Here is a 17,403-nt window from a genome sequence, read left to right as displayed (position 1 = left end):
GTATCTTTTTGAACCACAACTTCCATGATCTCCTGTCACCTCGCTCCCTGCACCTTGTGCCTCTCCCTCTCAGAAGCCAGCCGTGATGCTGTGTTGGGAAGGAAGGTCAGCAACCCTTATTGAACTTGAGTAGGCTTTATTTCTGAGTAAAACAGAAGGCTTGCACTGTTAATAGGTTCAATGAGGTATGTGGAAGATTTTTCCATCTGGAAGGCTGTGTTGAAGGCTGTGTTTTCCTTGGTTATGCACTGCCTATCCACATGCAGACTCAATTCTCCCCAGACCACGATTGAAAATTTAGTTAATTTTAAAATCAACCAGAAATTAAACGGATTAATGGGAAAGTCCTACAGGATCATAGGAAACTGTTATATTGAACCAGATTACCAGTGCATCTAGCTCAGTATTCTCTACACAGACAGGCAGCGGCTCTAGGACAGGGGTCAGCAAACTTACCGCGCCTCGGGCTGGTGTCTCCAGGGCTGATTGTGCAGCGGGCCAGAGCGCGCGGGCCCATACATGAGTGCACACGCTATTTCCGGCGCACTTCCAGGTTGGAAGAGCATTGGAAATAGCTTGTGCACATGTGCACGGGCCTCCTCCGACCCAGATGTGCACTGGAAATAATGTTTGTGCATGCACAAATAACGCTTGCGCATGCGCACAAGCTATTTTCGGTGCTCCTCCGACCCAGAAATGGGCAGCCCCGGTAAGAGCGGGCAGCAGCAGCGGGTGGTGGGGCTCACCACGGGCCAGATAAATGAGTCCCTCAGGCCTTATCTGGCCCGCGGACCTTAGTTTGGGGACCCCTGCTCTAGGATTTCAGACAGGGAGCCTTTCCTGGCCAGTAGGGACTGAATGTGAGACCTTCCGCTTGCAAGGTAGGTTCTCTGCCACTGAGCCACCATACTTCCCAATAAGCCCCACTGAATTCAATGGAGCAACCTCCCAGGTAAGGAATTGCAGCCTAAAGATGTAAAAGTTTGGAATTGGAGATTTCTAAAGAAAGTATGTACTTCTAATTGACTTATACAAACTTGATATACTTACTGACAATCTTAATGTACGTACTTATAAAACAAGGCAGCTAGCAAGCACAACACAGGGATTCTTTCTCCTTCCCTTTCTTAGCAGGAGGGAATACCTCTTCCAAGATGCCTCCAGGTCACATAAGAAGCTGCTGAGACACACCATTGGTAGTCCATGTTGTTATTATTATTAAAGGTAAAGGTAAAGGTACCCCTGCCCGTACGGGCCAGTCTTGCCAGACTCTAGGGTTGTGCGCTCATCTCACTCTAGAGGCCGGGAGCCAGCGCTGTCCGCAGACACTTCCAGGTCACGTGGCCAGCGTGACAAGCTGCATCTGGCGAGCCAGCACAGCACACAGAACGCCGTTTACCTTCCCGCTAGTAAGCGGTCCCTATTTATCTACTTGCACCCGGGGGTGCTTTCGAACTGCTAGGTTGGCAGGCGCTGGGACCGAATGACGGGAGCTCACCCCGCCGCGGGGATTCGAACCGCCGACCATGCGATCGGCAAGTCCTAGGCGCTGAGGTTTTACCCACAGCGCCACCCGCGTCCTGTTATTATTATTATTATTATTATTATTATTATTAATTGAATTTATATACCGCCCAATACCTGGAGGTCCCAGGGCGGTTCACGGAACAAAATCAAAATATAATACCACAAATATCTATAATCAAAATAAAAACAACAACCCAATATCACTCCCCCCACCCCCAATACCTGCATTACCAGACAAGGAAAACAGGCTTTTCTGCTTTAGAAATGCTGCTTGAGTCTGCTAAGCGACTCATAAGTAAATTATACTGTTTGCAGCTTTCGCTGTTGTTGTTATTTGCAGGGACCTGCAAAGGGAAGGCTCCACCTTAAGGGTGCGACGACGGTCCCTGGAGCTGACGCGGCTCCTGCTCAGGGACCGCCCGCGAAGCCTTTTCCCAAGCGACGGAAAGCGCGTTCGCGGCCGCCGAGGCGAAGGTCGGAGAGGCGTTTCCAGAGGCGGCCCAGCTTCGTTCCGTCCTTCCCGGCCGCAGGACCCGCGCATGCTCTTTAGCTGCCCTGTCGATCATGGCTTTGCGCTGGGCTTTTGCGCTGAGGCGCAAAGAGGCAGCCAAGTGGCTGCTCCTTTTGCGCGAGGCGCAAGGAAGCTCTCCTCGCAGCCGGATCAGCAGCGCTGCCGCCGTGTCCCCCTCCGGAGACCACCTAATATACACGCAGGAGCATTTCGCCTTGAGGGAGTCTCTGAGAAAGGTATTGCGGGCCGGGGCGCCTCGGCCTCACCGCCCGCCTCGCCTCTTCTTGTTGTTTTTTGTGTGCAGTGAATTGGGCGCTGGAATCCGCAGCCGCGGTGCCTTTTGAGTTCAAGGCCGCATCCAGACCGCGCATTGAAAACAACACAGTACCGCTTTAAAACAGTTCCGGCTTCCCCACCCACCCAAAGAATTCTGGGAGATGTAGTTTGTACAGGGTCCCGAGAGTTCTTATGAGAAACCCTGTTCTGGGAGAGCCACAATTCCCAGAGGGGTTTAACAGTTAATCTTTCTTCCTGGGGAACCCTGGGTGTTGTAGTTCTGGGATAGGATCAGGGGACTCCTACCAATGCTCCATTAACAGACTACATTTCCCAGGATTCCTTGGGGGGCTACATGACTAATCATGGTGCTTTCTATGGTGCAGATGTGGTTTTACTGTCACCGGCTGCAGACTCCCATTTGGTGCTGTGAAAGCAGTGGGGCTTTTCTCCTGTCCTGGCAGCCTCCGCTCTTAGCTTCCATCAGGCCCAGCCAACATGGTCAAGAACCAGGGATGATGGGAATTGTAGTCCAGCAACTTCTGGCGGTCCCCACATTGGCTAGAACAATCTCCATAGTGCAGGATAGTAGCACAACAGGCTATCTACACATAGGGAAATTGCACAGGTGTTTTATTGAGTTTTAAAGTTGGGCTTTGAGTTCTGAAAAAGAAAAAGAAAGTCCTGAAGCTGAACAGGGATAACATGAGTTAGCGATGCTTTATTCACAGTGCCACACAGACACCCTTTAAAAACAAAGCAAACTGAGGACCTAGGCGTGGAAGCAGCTGGGCTCTGGTGCAAGGTCCAGAACTATGAGACAAAGGGTCACTAGCTGGGGTAACTGAAAATGCAATGCTGGAGAAATATGTTCCTACTGCCAGAATTCTGAGTACGGTAGCTGCTCCAGTACTGGCATAATTTGTAGATGGGATTAGAAACAATTGGGATAATAGTTGTGGCTCAAAGGAGAAACTGCACCACCCTGATTACTGAGCCCGGGGCGTGCTTTGGGAGTTGGTTTCATTATAATCTACAAGAACATTACATCATTTCATCAAATAGTATTAACTAATATGTCAAGCATTTGCAGTTACTAATTTTTTTGTTTCCTAATACTTTCAAAAGGTTGGGGAATAGTATTTTAGCTCAGTAATGTGTTCCTGTATGACTGGATGTACACTGCAGTATTTTTAGCATTGTAAGGCTGCAATCCTATACTAAGTTTGGGAGGAAGTTCCCTTGAAGTCATTGGGACTTAACTTCTGAGTTGACATGTATAGGATTGGTTTGTAAGGAGGCAGTCACAAATCTACTATCTTTCTGCCTAAGCACTAGTGTTGCTTGTTTTAAAATAAAAGGTGAGGGAGGTAAGACTTATGGACTGAGGATCTTTGCTTATGATTAAACATTCTGGTGCTCTAGTTATTCTGAGTAGGAGCTGTAGGTATCCTGCCTGGGAACACTGGATTATACCAACACATGCATTACTGCTGCCTGGGAACATGCAAATACAGTGGTGCCTCGCAAGACGAAAAGAATCCGTTCCGCGAGTCTCTTCGTCTTGCGGTTTTATCATCTTACGAAGCAAGCCCATTAGCGGCTTAGCGGATTAGCGCTATTAGTGGCTTAGCGGGCTTAGCGGATCAGCTGATAAGCGGCTTAGCGGTTTGGGAAAAAGGGGGGGGAAGGGAAAAAACCCCGCAGGAACTCGCAAGACATTTTTGTCTTGCGAAGCAAGCCCATAGGAAATTCGTTTTGCGAAGCACCTCCAAAACGGAAAACCCTTTCGTCTAGCGGGTTTTCCGTCTTGCGAGGCATTCGTCTTGCGGGGCACCACTGTATTGCTGATGCTTATCTGGATATGATGGAATCTTGGTCTCTTTCACCGAGTGGAAAAACTAGGTTTACAGGAATAGTTCTGTTTCATGTTGTCTTTCCTCAGGTATACTGTACTTTTGACCAGTGCACGAGCCAGGGTAATCATTTAGCTTCCTTCACTTCTTGCAAGCCTTTCAGCAAGCATGCAAGGCTAGAGATTTCTCAGGCTATCTAGGGCAGCAGATCTCAGACTTCTTCTGCAGCTATTGAGGTGCAAGAGGGAGGTGTTGGCATGCTCCAGAAACCTTGGCTATGGCTTGTGGTTAGGGAGCTTAAGCACAAGCCCAGGTTTGGACAGCATACTGAGCCAAACCTTGGCTTAGCTTAGTGCAATGCAGAAGTTAAAAAAGAAGAAGAAAGAAAACAGACCAGGTAGGAGCAGAGCAGCGCTCTGAACTTCTCTCTGGGAACCTGCGTAGTCCCAGTGAGCCATGGTTTGGCTTACTATGATATGTGAAACAGGCCACTGTATCCTTTTCTGACTAAACTACAATACTTCAGCCTCTCTGTGGAGGGAAAGAAACTCTTAATTGTGCCAGAGGCAGGTCACAGAACACATGTCTGAACTCTGAATAAGCCTTTCTGCTTCAATAATACTTTGGCCACAATAAATACTTTTTTTGGCTTGCCTCTTAGAACCTTCCTGTGGACATTAGTGAAACACAAGGGATGTTTATTACTACTATTGGCCAAAACCATTGTCCTCTTGTCTTATCTTCCCTGCCCTTGCAAACTGAGAGAGAAGGTGCTCTGCAATCTTATTTTGATTGTGCTTCTCTGCTAAATGAAAGAATCAAAAAGTATTTTAGATTCCAAAAGAAGACGAAGAAGAAAGGGGAGATGATCCGCTAGCATTATTATCTTTGAGAAGCCAAGTCAACAGTGTTAATCTTTGAGAAGGTCAGTGAAGTTTAAAACTCTGGTGTGTCCAATTAGAACATGTATTCTGGTTAAGTGACGGAATCCAGTATTTGAGCTTCCCCTAGAAAGAGATAAAGCAAGACTGGACATGGTAGAAGTTGCTTTAGTTCACTTTGTTTCTGGTGATTCCATAAATGTGTGACATGATTCACATAGATGGGACTGAGCTAAAAATGGCTGGGGAAGGAATGATGTTGCTCTGATTTTCCCTTCCCTGTCACCTCAATCTGTCATCACAACAAAGGCACAATACATGCAAGTACATTTTATGTCCTTCTTAGACCCAATCACACTGTGTGGAAAAGATTTAGATACATGAGCTTGTGGTATTTGAAGGAATTGCTGTGACATGTTTGACGATAGCAGGCTCATAAGCCTGTGAACAATTGACTGTGGCATGAAAAGGGGCCTTTTTGATGCGTGGTGGCTGTGGGACTGAGGGGATGGAACCCTCTGGCCTGGGAGGCTTAAAAAGACACCACATTTATACCCTGCCTTTCCTTGTAAGAGCTCAAAGTGGTATACAAACTTCTCCCTCTCTTCACTTTATCCTTGCAACAACCCTGTGAGGTAGGTTTGGCAAAGAGACAGTGATTTGGCCCAAGGTCACCTAGTGGGCTTCATGGCTGAGTGGGGATTTGAACCCTGCTCTCCCAGGTGCTAGTCCAGCACTCTAACCACTACTCCACACTGGGTTTTCTTACGTGTCCACATTATAGATGTACTGTCTTGCAATCAAGACTGTACTATCTTCTATTCCCGGCTTGCTGTAGTACTTCAACAGATTATTCAGCTGCATCATGATGATTATCTGATTGTGTTTCATTATATATTGTTTTTACATTTTGCTAGCTCTTTCGAAGGATCATACAAATGGAAAGCAACATATAACTTTTAATATAAATAAATAGTTTTATGGGGAAAGGCCCAAGGAACCTGTCCTGGAGAGTAAAAGTTATGAGAGAAAACCTAAGACCTCAGAGCAGTTCCCAAAAAGTGGAGAGGTTTTATGGCAGGTGAAATCTGCAGGCTTTTGTGGTTATCCAAGGCACTCTCTGGGTCAGATTTACAACAGAGTACTCATTCTCTATATAGTATGGAAATGCTGTGTTTTTGAAGGGACTAAACACAATGGCCCAACAGCCCTGTTGCTTTTTCCATTTAATAAATTAGGATTAGGACTGCAGTTGCAGGTGATTCCCTCTAATTTATGTGTATGATGGGCAACAGTGAGATATTTTTGTTTGTTTAGTCTTTTAGTCGTGTCCGACTCTTCATGACCCCATGGACCAGAGCACGCCAGGCACTCCTTTTTTTTAAGAATAATTTTTTATTAACCGACCAATCACATCAAATCAAACCAAATTACATAAATTCCAAATTACACAGCTGAATTTTAAATTTTTGTTGGGGGTACCCATATTTCAAGTTCCGAAGGGATCCAATCAACTTCTTGCTTCTTACTGCTGTTTTAATGTCCACAAATCTAACCTTATGATGTTCACAGTACTATCCAGTCCTTTCTTATTATTTTTCCACATCTCTTGTTGTTATTTTCATATATTTTTCCTTTCTCTTCGTGACCTCTGATAGTCTCCGCAAGCTGGTTAGAACAGTTTGTAATCCTGCATGGATATTTTTTTTTTTATCCAGTAGCCATATCCAGACGTTTTCCATATAACATCACTTCCATACATCAAAACAGTCTTAGCGTCATTAATCTTCACCAATCTGCCTCCTTTCTCAAAACCTCTGAGGAGATTCACTAGGAATGCAGTCTGAAAACAAATCCGTTCTTCCTCCCGGCTATAAATCCTTTCGCAGAGGTCACTTAAATTAGCAGACTTCACTCCCCTTCTTCACTTGAAATATGTGCATCTGCTTCTTTTGTAATTAATTATTCCAAATTGCTAACTAGTGCGCGATCAGAGACAGCGTCCAGGAGAGCCGAGGTCCACACGGGGGCATTCTGCCTAGGGCCCTCACCCCCTTCTTTCGAATTAGGGGGTGATTTATGGGCACAGCAGGCAAGGGCAGTGTTCCCCATTTCCTTGGGGCAACAAGGGAGGCTGCCTACTCCTATAACAGCCTCTTAATTACCCCGTGTGGGTCGGAGAGATGGTATTGTCGGCCATCTTCCAATGCGCCCCCTAGTGGCCCCCCCACGCCAGGCACTCCTGTCCTCCACTGCCTCCCGCAGTTTGGTCAAACTCATGCTGGTAGCTTCGAGAACACTGTCCAACCATCTCGTCCTCTCGTCTTTTCCAGGGAGTCTTCTCTTCTCATGAGGTGGCCGAAGTATTGGAGCCTCAGCTTCAGGATCTAATATGCAGCACCTGCATATTTAGGTGGAAATCCTATGCCCACTTAACCTGGAAGTAAGCCCTGTTGAAGTTAATGGGACTTACTTCCATGTAAACATATGTAGGATTATACTGTTGGTTGACAAGGGAAGCTTAAGGCATTTGGTTTCCCTTGTTCTGAACGTGAATAGGGATGGTACTGTAAGCAGTTTTTAGTGCCTTCTATTAGAATTATTCCCAGACTTTATAATAAATGAAAACATGCTGTATTGTGAAGTGAATTCAAGAAATTACTTTTAAAAGATCCTTTTAAAGTGATTTTCTTCTTGATTATTGGTATAAGTAGCAAAAATAGCTATTGTCTCGCAGTCATTGATCTTAATATTAGCTTTTAAAATTGCCCTGTTATCATTAAAGAACTATGTCTGGCTCTTTGCTCATTTTTTGCTCCTACTATCTTTCTCCTCATTAATTAAAGAGCAGTCTTCATGAATTAGTTTGTCATGAGGCTATGAGGAAGTCTTCCTTACTGTCTCCCGCTGGCATTATAGGCACTGTTAATATAATAACTCAAATGTGCTCTATTTATTAGGTCCCAAAATGCAATTAAGTACCATACTGGTCGTATTAATATATACAGAAGCTAAAGTGGATATCACAGTTGCGGATAATACTTAAGGGATTAATTAATTAGGCGGCTACATCTGCATCTTAGAGCTAAAGCAGTCTTATTCTACTCTTAACAGTCACAGTTTCCCCCAAAGGATTCTGGGAAATGTAGCTTTTTAAGGGTGCTGAGAGTTGTTAAGCGATTTCTGTTCCTCTCACAGACATACAATTCCTAGAGATTTATGGGAAAGAGGATTGATTGTTAAACCACCCTGGAAAATAAATTCTGTCTACAGTTAGTAGTACCTAATTTTAGACAAGAGAGTGGACTTGTAAAAAACAGTTGTTGCTTTTAATTTCCATTGCAACCTAAAAACTGACCTTTAATCAATTACTAAGGTCACCAGACTGTGTATTTTCTCAGATGATTTTAAAGTCTTTGCACAGATGACCCCATGCTTGGCTTATGATCAAGGGAAGATTTCATTAAGGCCCACTAAGTACCGTATTTTTCGCTCTATAAGGCGCACCAGACCATAAGACGCACCTAGTTTTTGGAGAAGGAAAACAAGAGAAAAAAAATTCTGAATCCCAGAAGCCAGAATAGCAAGAGGGATTGCTGTGCAGCAAAAGCAGCGATCCCTCTTGCTGTTCTGGCTTCTGGGATAGCTGCGCAGCCTGTATTCGCTCCATAAGACGCACACACATTTCCCCTTACTTTTTAGGAGGGAAAAAGTGAGTCTTATAGAGCAAAAAGTACGGTAACTCCTGCCAACCTAGCAGTTCGAAAGCATGTCAAAGTGCAAGTAGATAAATAGGTCCTGCTCCGGCGGGAAGGTAAACGGAGTTTCCGTGCGCTTCTCTGGTTTTGCCAGAAGCGACTTAGTCATGCTGGCCACACGACCTGGAAAAACTGTCTGCAGACAAACGCCAGCTCCCTCGGCCAGTAAAGCAAGATGAGCGCCGCAACCCCAGAGTCGTTTGCGACCAGACTTAACTGTCAGGGGTCCTTTACTTTTACCTTTAAGTAACTTATAACAGAGATGTAGGGCAATTGGTTTTCAGCTGTCTTTACTATTTTATCTTAACTGATATTTGAAACGTTGGACAGAAATGAAATATAAAAACCATGCATATCCATGTCTTGTTCCTTGTACAACTAAAGGAAGCCGATCCAGTAGGCATGGTTCCCCCTCCCTCCCCCCCCCCCCAGATTGAGAGCACCACCTTTGCCACAGGAATTGTGTATAATTCTGTATTGTAGCAAATAACTAATCATGAACAACCACACGTTCTTGTGCACGCATGTGAATGAGCACAGAATTTCATTAAGGTGGGTTTGCTAATTTCTCTTCAATATTGGTTAATGCTCCAGGTTTGTAGAGTAGATCTTGAGATGAAAGAGGGTGGAGCATCTTTTGCCTTCATGAAGCATAAGCCAAAGTTTGTGATCCAGCTATCCTAGTACAGTTGTACCTTGCAAGTTGAATGGAATCCGAACATTTCCAAAATGTTCAAAAACCACATCACAGCTTCTGATTGGCTGCAGGAAGCTCCTGTAGCCAGTCAGAAGCCATGGAAGCCGCGTCAGATGTTCAGCTTCCAAAAGAACAGTCACTTCTGGGTTTTGATTGGGAGCCAAAATGTTTGAGAACTAGGCTGTTCAACTTCCAAGGTACAGCCGTATTAGAATCTACAGTGCTTTATGGCAAGATAATGTTATCAAGTTGCAGTAGTTTGTATTTCATCCCAGATATAGCCTGGTTTAGACCTTCTACTCTGTATTTGTTTGCTCTTGGGGACCATTTGGAGGCCATGACTGGTGCAGAATGCTGTGGGACAGCTGCTGATGGGGTCTATGTTTTCATATAATATGAAGATTCAAGATATTCACCTATGGTGTAGTCACCAGTCACCAATTCTGGGCTTCTTGTTTTTCTTTTTCTTTTGGTTTTCCAGTATGGAATCTTCCACTTTTGCCCCAGAGTGAACTTTTCACAGACCTATTTTTCCCAGCATGAAAAATGAGGTGCCAAAGGTGATCTCATGGTAATTTTTACCATATTTAAAAATGGTTTTGTACCTTGACTCATTCTAGACGGAACTAGATGGGACAGTAGTAAACATGGAGCTGGCCTAAGCGACACGACACCTTACAGCTGAGGTTAGTAATAACCAGCCAGAGGCTAGCTCATAAACCAAAAAGACCCCACTGATTTTGGCAATGGTGGCAGCAAAATAAAAATAAAAAATAGCTACAGCACTCTGACAGGGATGTGAGTTGCTCCTCCCCAGTCACCAGATTGTTCATTTAATGAGAAGGAAGGAGCAATAATTCTCTTCCTTATTTGATTTGCACGGATCAGTTGAGGGGGGCAGTGTGTGCAAAAATGTTTGTGGCCATACCTACTGCAGTTGTGTAGCCCCTCCGCAGGGTGAATGCAGCCCTTAGGCCCAAACTTATGAGCTATCCTGGCTTACAAACATGATGGAGAAAACTACTCAGACTGCTAACTGCTCTCTTGGCTTTTATAGACTTCAGAGAGCAGCTGTTTTATACCTGCTGGCTGTCCCCCCCCCCCCCCGTAGTCCCAGATACAGATGTATGTAGAAAGCAACTTTTATTTATACTGTGTTCCATGTAGCTGATCACTGATTGTGGAGGCAGGTTCACTAGGATGAACAGGGCACTGTCTGACCACCAGCCTGTGTCCTTCCTTACAACTAGTTCAAGGGATGGCACTGATTGTCAGCTTCCTCCATAAGCTCAGTGTTGTTCCTTGTAGAACTCAATAGGGAGGGGAGGGACAAAACCAAAATTAGTTGGATTTGCCTGTCATTTTCTCTGGCGCCACCTACTGTTCGTCTCCCTGCCTCCCACCCTACCAGTCCAACAGGCACCAGCGGCCAGCGAGTCTTACTAAACTCCAGCCACTGTTCATCTGCAGTTCAGTACGCACACACACACTAATAACAATCTGACTGTCTGGAATGTGTATATTTATATATATCCATGGTGGAAGCCTGCAAGGAGTTGATACCATCACTGGAAAAGGAAGCCCAGGACTCCTTTTGTTTGTGCTGATTACAAGGCAAACACTTGGCACAGACGACAGTCATTAAGAACCCTGTTTAATCCATTTCAAAAATGTCATGTTAAAGGAATGGTATAGGGTGTATTGACATGAAAACACTATATTCTTCTGAACATCTCCAGAGAAGCTCTACATAGATTTGTCAACACGTGACAGTTTAGAACGTAGATATGTTTACTTCCAGATTAAATGGTTGCCTATTTTTGCACTATGAGATTTGCTTATTTTCCTGGTGAGGGGAAAAAGATTAAAAACAGCAAACACACTTATTTTATCATAATGATTTTGCATTCATCTCTCTGCCTTGCTTCAGCACATAGCCAGTTTTCATGACAAAACTGAACAGAAAAGTAGTAGCTTTCTCATAAAAAGACTAACATTTCTATCTATTAGATGGCAGAGGAAGAAAATCCTAAGGGTATATGAACTGATTGTTGTGAGGATAAAATGAGATGTGGTGGTAGAACTACAAATGTCATCTTTAGCTCTATGGAGGAAAGGCAGGATACAAATAAAGGTGCTGGTCAAATTGAGTTGCTGCTATAAGCAGATTTCAAGAAACCTGTTAAAGAGTGTTACAATGGTGTGTCCTTTATTATAATTATATATATATATATATATAAAATAAATGGGATTCAATTTTGCAAGTGGAACCTACAACAAAACGTTGCAGTGTGGAGTCTTCAGATTTCCAGCCGTGCCATTTTTGTCTCACTTTCCAGTTTTCTGTCTCTCTGGCCCTGTCAGTCTGCATTCTGTGACCACTCAGCCCAGTGTTCATTTGGCTGATGGGGGTTTTGTGCCTTCTTAGGATTCTTTCCCCCAAAATATTTTATGTAACCTTGGGGTTTCACAAGCCTGCTGACACCTCTTCCATGTGTGAAGATGTTACAGTGTTGGCTATATAAGCAATGACACCTAGCCTCAAAAACAGGGGAAATGATTTCAAAGTTCACTGACAAAATATACTCTACTGCACAGGAGTCAGTAACTCATTTCCTGCAAACTTTGGTGCGTCATCCGAATATGTAACCTGAATGCTGACTTGCATACCTCTGTAATAGTTTTAGCTGTTTGTAATAAATTGTTCTTTTTTCTGACAAAAAAAATGTTTTCCTTCTCATGTTAATAGAACCATAGAATGGTAGAGTTGGAAGGGAACCTGAGGGTCATACAGTCCAACCCCTTGCAATGCAGGAATCTCATCTGGACCATACATGATCTCAACTAGATCATTCAACCTCTGCTTAAAAACCTCAAAGGAAGGGGAGTCCACCACCTTTTGTGGGAGTCTGAGCCACTGTTGAACAGCTCTTACTGTCAGAAAGTTCTTGATATTTAGTCAGAATCTCCTTTCTTTTAACTTGAATCCATTGATTTGGGTCCTAGCCTCTGGAGCAGGGAAAAAAGAAGAAGCTTGCTCCATTTTCTGTACGGCAGCCCTTTAGATATTTGAAGATGGCTATCCTATTTCAGTCTCTTCTTTACCAGGCTAAACATACCCAAATCCCTCAACCATTCCTCGTAAGGCTTGGTTTCCAGAACCTTTCAAGATTCATGAGGAAAATAATTCTTATCTCATATGTTTATCTGCCTCCATTTTTCCATTTACTCCCAAGTAGCTTCGATACACCCGCAGGGCAGAAAGGATTCACAAAGGAGTGTGTGAATTTCTGTGGTTCCCCAAAGGGGACTTAGTCGGAAGTGGGGAAAGAGCTGCCATTTGTCAGGCCCTCCAGCAACCTTCACCCATCTGTTGCCCACCAGATGCTTTGGACTACAACTCCCATCAGCCTCAGCCAACACATGGAGACTAGTCCATTAGGGAAAATGGGGCCTATCAGCTTTCGCCTGCTTAGTCTCCACATTGCCCTTGTAGAACTCATGGGGAGGAAGAGGGGCAGACTTAGAAAAATTTGGCTGCGGCGCCATCTACAGTGGGGCTCCCTGCCTTCTGCCCTACCAGTCCCAGTGGGCACCAGCCTGCACTGCCTACAGGATGCTGTTGATTTGAATTGAAAGCATAATTAGGATGAGGGAAATCTCCCAAGAACTGGAAAAGTCAGCTGTCCTTAGGTGTTAACAAAGTGCTTTGCTTCAATTTAAGATGAGAAGCCTGACACACATTTTGCAGATGACCTAGTTTTGACACTGCAGGAGCCAGAATCCAGTACAAAAAAAGTTCTTGAACTTATATCTGAATTTGGTCGGGTGGCGGGATTTAGGTTGAATAAACAAAAAACTAAGGTTCTGACCAAAAATTTAACAATTACAGAAATAGAGGGGTTTCAGAGAGAAACAGAGCTGAATGTGGTTAAAAAAGTGAAATACCTTGGGATCTATTTGTCCTCCAAAAATTTGAATTTATTTAAGGATAATTATGAGAAATGTTGGTTGGAAGTTAAAAAGGATTTAGAAATTTGGTCAAGATTGAAACTTTCCTTGTTGGGAAGAATCGCAGCTATAAAAATGAATGTGTTGCCGAAAATGTTATTTTTGTTTCAAACCTTACAGATCGTGGACAGAGTGGATTGCTTTGGAAAATGGCAGAAGGATATATCTAGATTTATCTGGCAGGGCAAAAAGCCCCGAATAAAGTTCAAAATATTAACAGATTCAAAAGAAAGAGGGGGGTTTGCCCTGCCGGACCTGAGGTTGTACTATGAAGCTGCAGCCTTCTGCTGGTTGAAAGATTGGTTCTTGTTGGAAAACACTGATGTCCTAGATCTGGAAGGTTTTAATAATGCTTTTGGTTGGCACGCATACTTATGGTACGACAAGGTTAAAGCACATAAATTGTTTAAAAGCCACATTGTCAGAAAAGCAATTTTTGCAGTCTGGATGAAATATAAAGACTTACTAGAGAGTAAAACTCCGAGGTGGTTATCACCAGTGGAGGCCAAGGCCCGAAAAAGACCCAATATGGAGGCCTACTGGCCGAAATATTGGGAACTAACTGAAAAAATTGGAGACAATTGGAAGTTGCAGAGCCAGGATAAACTAAAAAATAAGGTGCGAGATTGGCTACATTATGCTCAAATTCAAGAGGTTTTCAAAATGGATAAAAAAGTTGGTTTCCAGGTGGAAAAGTCGAAACTAGAGACAGAATTGTTAGAACCAAAGACAAAGCTGTTATCTAGAATGTATAACTTGCTGCTTATGTGGAATTTACAGGATGAGACAGTTAAATCTGCTATGATTAAATGGGCACAGGATGTTGGACACAACATTATGTTTGAAGACTGGGAAAGGTTATGGAACACCGGAATGAAATTCACGGCAAGTACTGCCTTGAAGGAAAACATTATGAAAATGATATACCGGTGGTACATGACCCCAGTCAAGTTAGCTAAGATACATCACCTGTCTGACAATAAATGTTGGAAGTGTAAGGAAGCAGAGGGGACTTTCTTTCACCTCTGGTGGACATGCCCAAAGGTTAAGGCTTTCTGGGAAATGATTTATAATGAGTTGAAAAAGGTATTTAGGTATACCTTTCCCAAGAAACCAGAGGCCTTCCTGTTGGGCATGGTGGACCAGAAAGTGTTAAAGAAGGACAGAGCTTTGTTTATGTATGCTAGTACAGCAGCAAGAATACTTATTGCAAAGAACTGGAAGACACAAGATTTACCCACGCTGGAGGAATGGCAGACGCAGTTGATGGACTACATGGAGATAGCTGAACTGACCGGCAGAATCCGAGATTTGGATGTAGAAACAATTGAGGCGGACTGGAAAAAGTTTAAAGACTACTTGCAAAAGTATTATAAACTGTATGAATCTTAAGATTGTGCATGATTTGGAAAGGATACGCTTTAGCAATCATGATTAAGTAAATAGTAAATCAAGTGATAAAAGAGAAAAGGAGATAATATGAATTGAACATGTTACGTTTATTTTAAAGGTATAAAAATTGTGATATAATATATTGAATTTAGATACATAACATGTAAAAGTTACAATAAGGTAGGACATAAGGTAATAAATTGCTGACAAGGTTAATATAAAGAACGCAGAATCGGAAGGGGTGGGGAAGTCCAAGTTGGGATTTATTTTTGTTTTGATCTTTATTGGTTTGTTATAAAAAAAAAAAAAAAAAAAAAAAATGGTTTCTTGTAAACTCCTCATTTGCTTGCAATGTACAAAATTTGGAAAGAAACGCAATAAAAAATACTAATAAAAAAAAAAAAGAGAAGCCTGACACACAAACCCTGCCACAATCTCATTTAAACTGTAGCATCTGGTGTTAAGCCTATTTAGGCCCACTGAAGCTAATCGGACTCAGCCAGGCCAAATAGCACAAGCTTAACTTTCCGAACTCTTCTCTTTCTCTCTCCCCCCCCACTTCTCAAAATACAGATTATTGACAAAGAAATCAACCCATTTGTGGACAAATGGGAAGAAGAGGGACAGTTTCCAGCACACCAAGTTTTTAAGACTCTGGGGAAAGCTGGATTCCTTGGAGTGAATAAGCCAACTGGTAAGAAATAGTCTTAAGTCTCTACTTTTAATGTAAAAGGCATGTTTTGGCCTTTAAAGGGCTTGGTTCAGAGATTTACCAAAAGCTGTTTCTAAATTAATCTCAATAGCTATTTGTAAATGCATCTCATTTAGAACATTTTAACACCAGGGGGATTTCACCAAGATACATAGCGGTTTCCCCATCCCTCCGGATCACAGGTGTAATTTGCTCTGTGTGTATTCTGGGACATACCGTATTTTTCGCACCATAGGACGCACTTTTTCTCTCCTAAAAAGCAAGGGAAAATGTGTGTGCGTCCTATGGAGCGAATGCAGGGGGGAGGCAGTCGGGAAAAGCCCCCAAGAGCCGCACACAAGCTCCGTGCGCTCTTGCGGGCTTTTCCCCAGGAGGGAGAAGGGACTGACTGGCCGCATCAGTTGCTTCTCCCACCTCCCAGGAAAGCCAGAAGAAGCCTTGCAGCCCTTTTAAAGTGTGCGCGGCTTCTGCCGGTTTTGCGAAAGGTGAGGGAATCCCCCCACCTCCCAGAAAAGCCAGGAAAGCCCTGCGCAGCGTCTCCCGGCAAGGAGAGGCTGCACGGGGCTATGGATTCTTTAGCCCCACGCAGCCTCTCCTGGGAGGGAGAGGCTGCACGGGGCTAAAGGGGAAGCCAAAACAGTGAGCGGGATCCATCCCGCCCCCTGCCTTGGCATACTCCATAGCTGTGCGCAACCCCTCCGGCAAGGAGAGGCTGCACGGGGCTAAAGGGGAAGCCAAAACAGCGAGCGGGATCCATCCCGCTCACTGCCTTGGCTTCTTCCATAGCTGTGCGCAACCCATCCGGCAAGGAGAGGCTGCACGGGGCTAAAGGGGAAGCCAAAACAGCTAACGGGATGCATCCTGCTCGCTGCCTTGGCTTGTGCCATAGCCGCGCGCAACCCCTCCGACAGGGAGAGGTTGTGCGCAGCTTGTACGCTGCTCTTTGGGGCTGGGGGGGGGGAAAATATTTTTTTTCTTGATTTCCCCCCCTAAAAACTGGGTGCGCCCTATGGTCCGGTGTGCCCTATGGTGCGAAAAATATGGTACTTAATTTATTCTTGCAGAGCCTCCTTACACATTTGAATGAAGAGTCTGACCTTATGAACCACTGTACCAGCAAACAGGTGTGTGGGAGGAGAATCAAAGTTCCTTGTGGTCAGTCTTAACATAATTGCCTTGTGTGAACTGACTGCATTGTAGAATTTAATGCAGCAACTGGGAACGGCAACAGAATGTTGCAGTGCTGTTCAAGGTGCCAGCCAAGCTTGCTCTCATCAGTACCATTTCTTTTTCTCTCCTGTCTTTCCCCCCTCTCCCTCCCCCAATGGTCAGTCAATATTTTATGGTTACTGATGCTTAGGTTTGGGTTTTTTTTTTATTTAAGGGGTTTTGTACTTCTGAAAAACTTGGGGTTTCCCTGAGACTTGCTTATACCTTCTGTGTGTGTGATGCTATTTTGTCTACACAGGGATTGGACAATGTGATCACCGTGTCAACCCCATAAATCTGAAGATGGTTTCATCATAGGATTTAGGGTTGCTGCACAGATCCATTACACAGCACAGCATGGACAAGGACAAGGACTAGGGATGCACCAGACCTATAAAACACATTCAAAGCCTACCCTCAAATAATTATGGGAATTGTAGTTCACACATACCCCACAGACCTACAATTCCCAGTACTCTTAACAAACTACAGTTCCCAGGGTTCTTTGAGAGACAAAATGTATTTTGAATGTGCTTTAAAGGTCTGTTGTATATACAGCCAAAGGCAGTTCAT

General features: G+C 44.0%; 1 protein-coding gene across 1 annotated transcript in view; it reads left to right on the top strand.

The window, feature by feature from the left end:
* Positions 1-1,953: 1,953 nt before the first annotated feature.
* LOC310745757 (putative acyl-CoA dehydrogenase 6) overlaps positions 1,954-17,403 on the top strand; it is a 51,192-nt gene continuing 35,742 nt past the window's right edge. The window contains exons 1-2 of the mRNA XM_083578807.1: positions 1,954-2,274; positions 15,483-15,603. Coding sequence (XP_083434933.1) covers positions 2,092-2,274; positions 15,483-15,603 — 304 coding nt within the window. The 5' untranslated portion in view covers positions 1,954-2,091. The remainder of the gene's footprint in view (positions 2,275-15,482; positions 15,604-17,403) is intronic.

This window comes from Podarcis filfolensis, assembly GCF_964270895.1.
Source record: "Podarcis filfolensis genome assembly, chromosome: 12".
Classification (NCBI taxonomy): domain Eukaryota; kingdom Metazoa; phylum Chordata; class Lepidosauria; order Squamata; family Lacertidae; genus Podarcis; species Podarcis filfolensis.
This window is presented reverse-complemented; position numbering and strand designations above follow the sequence as displayed.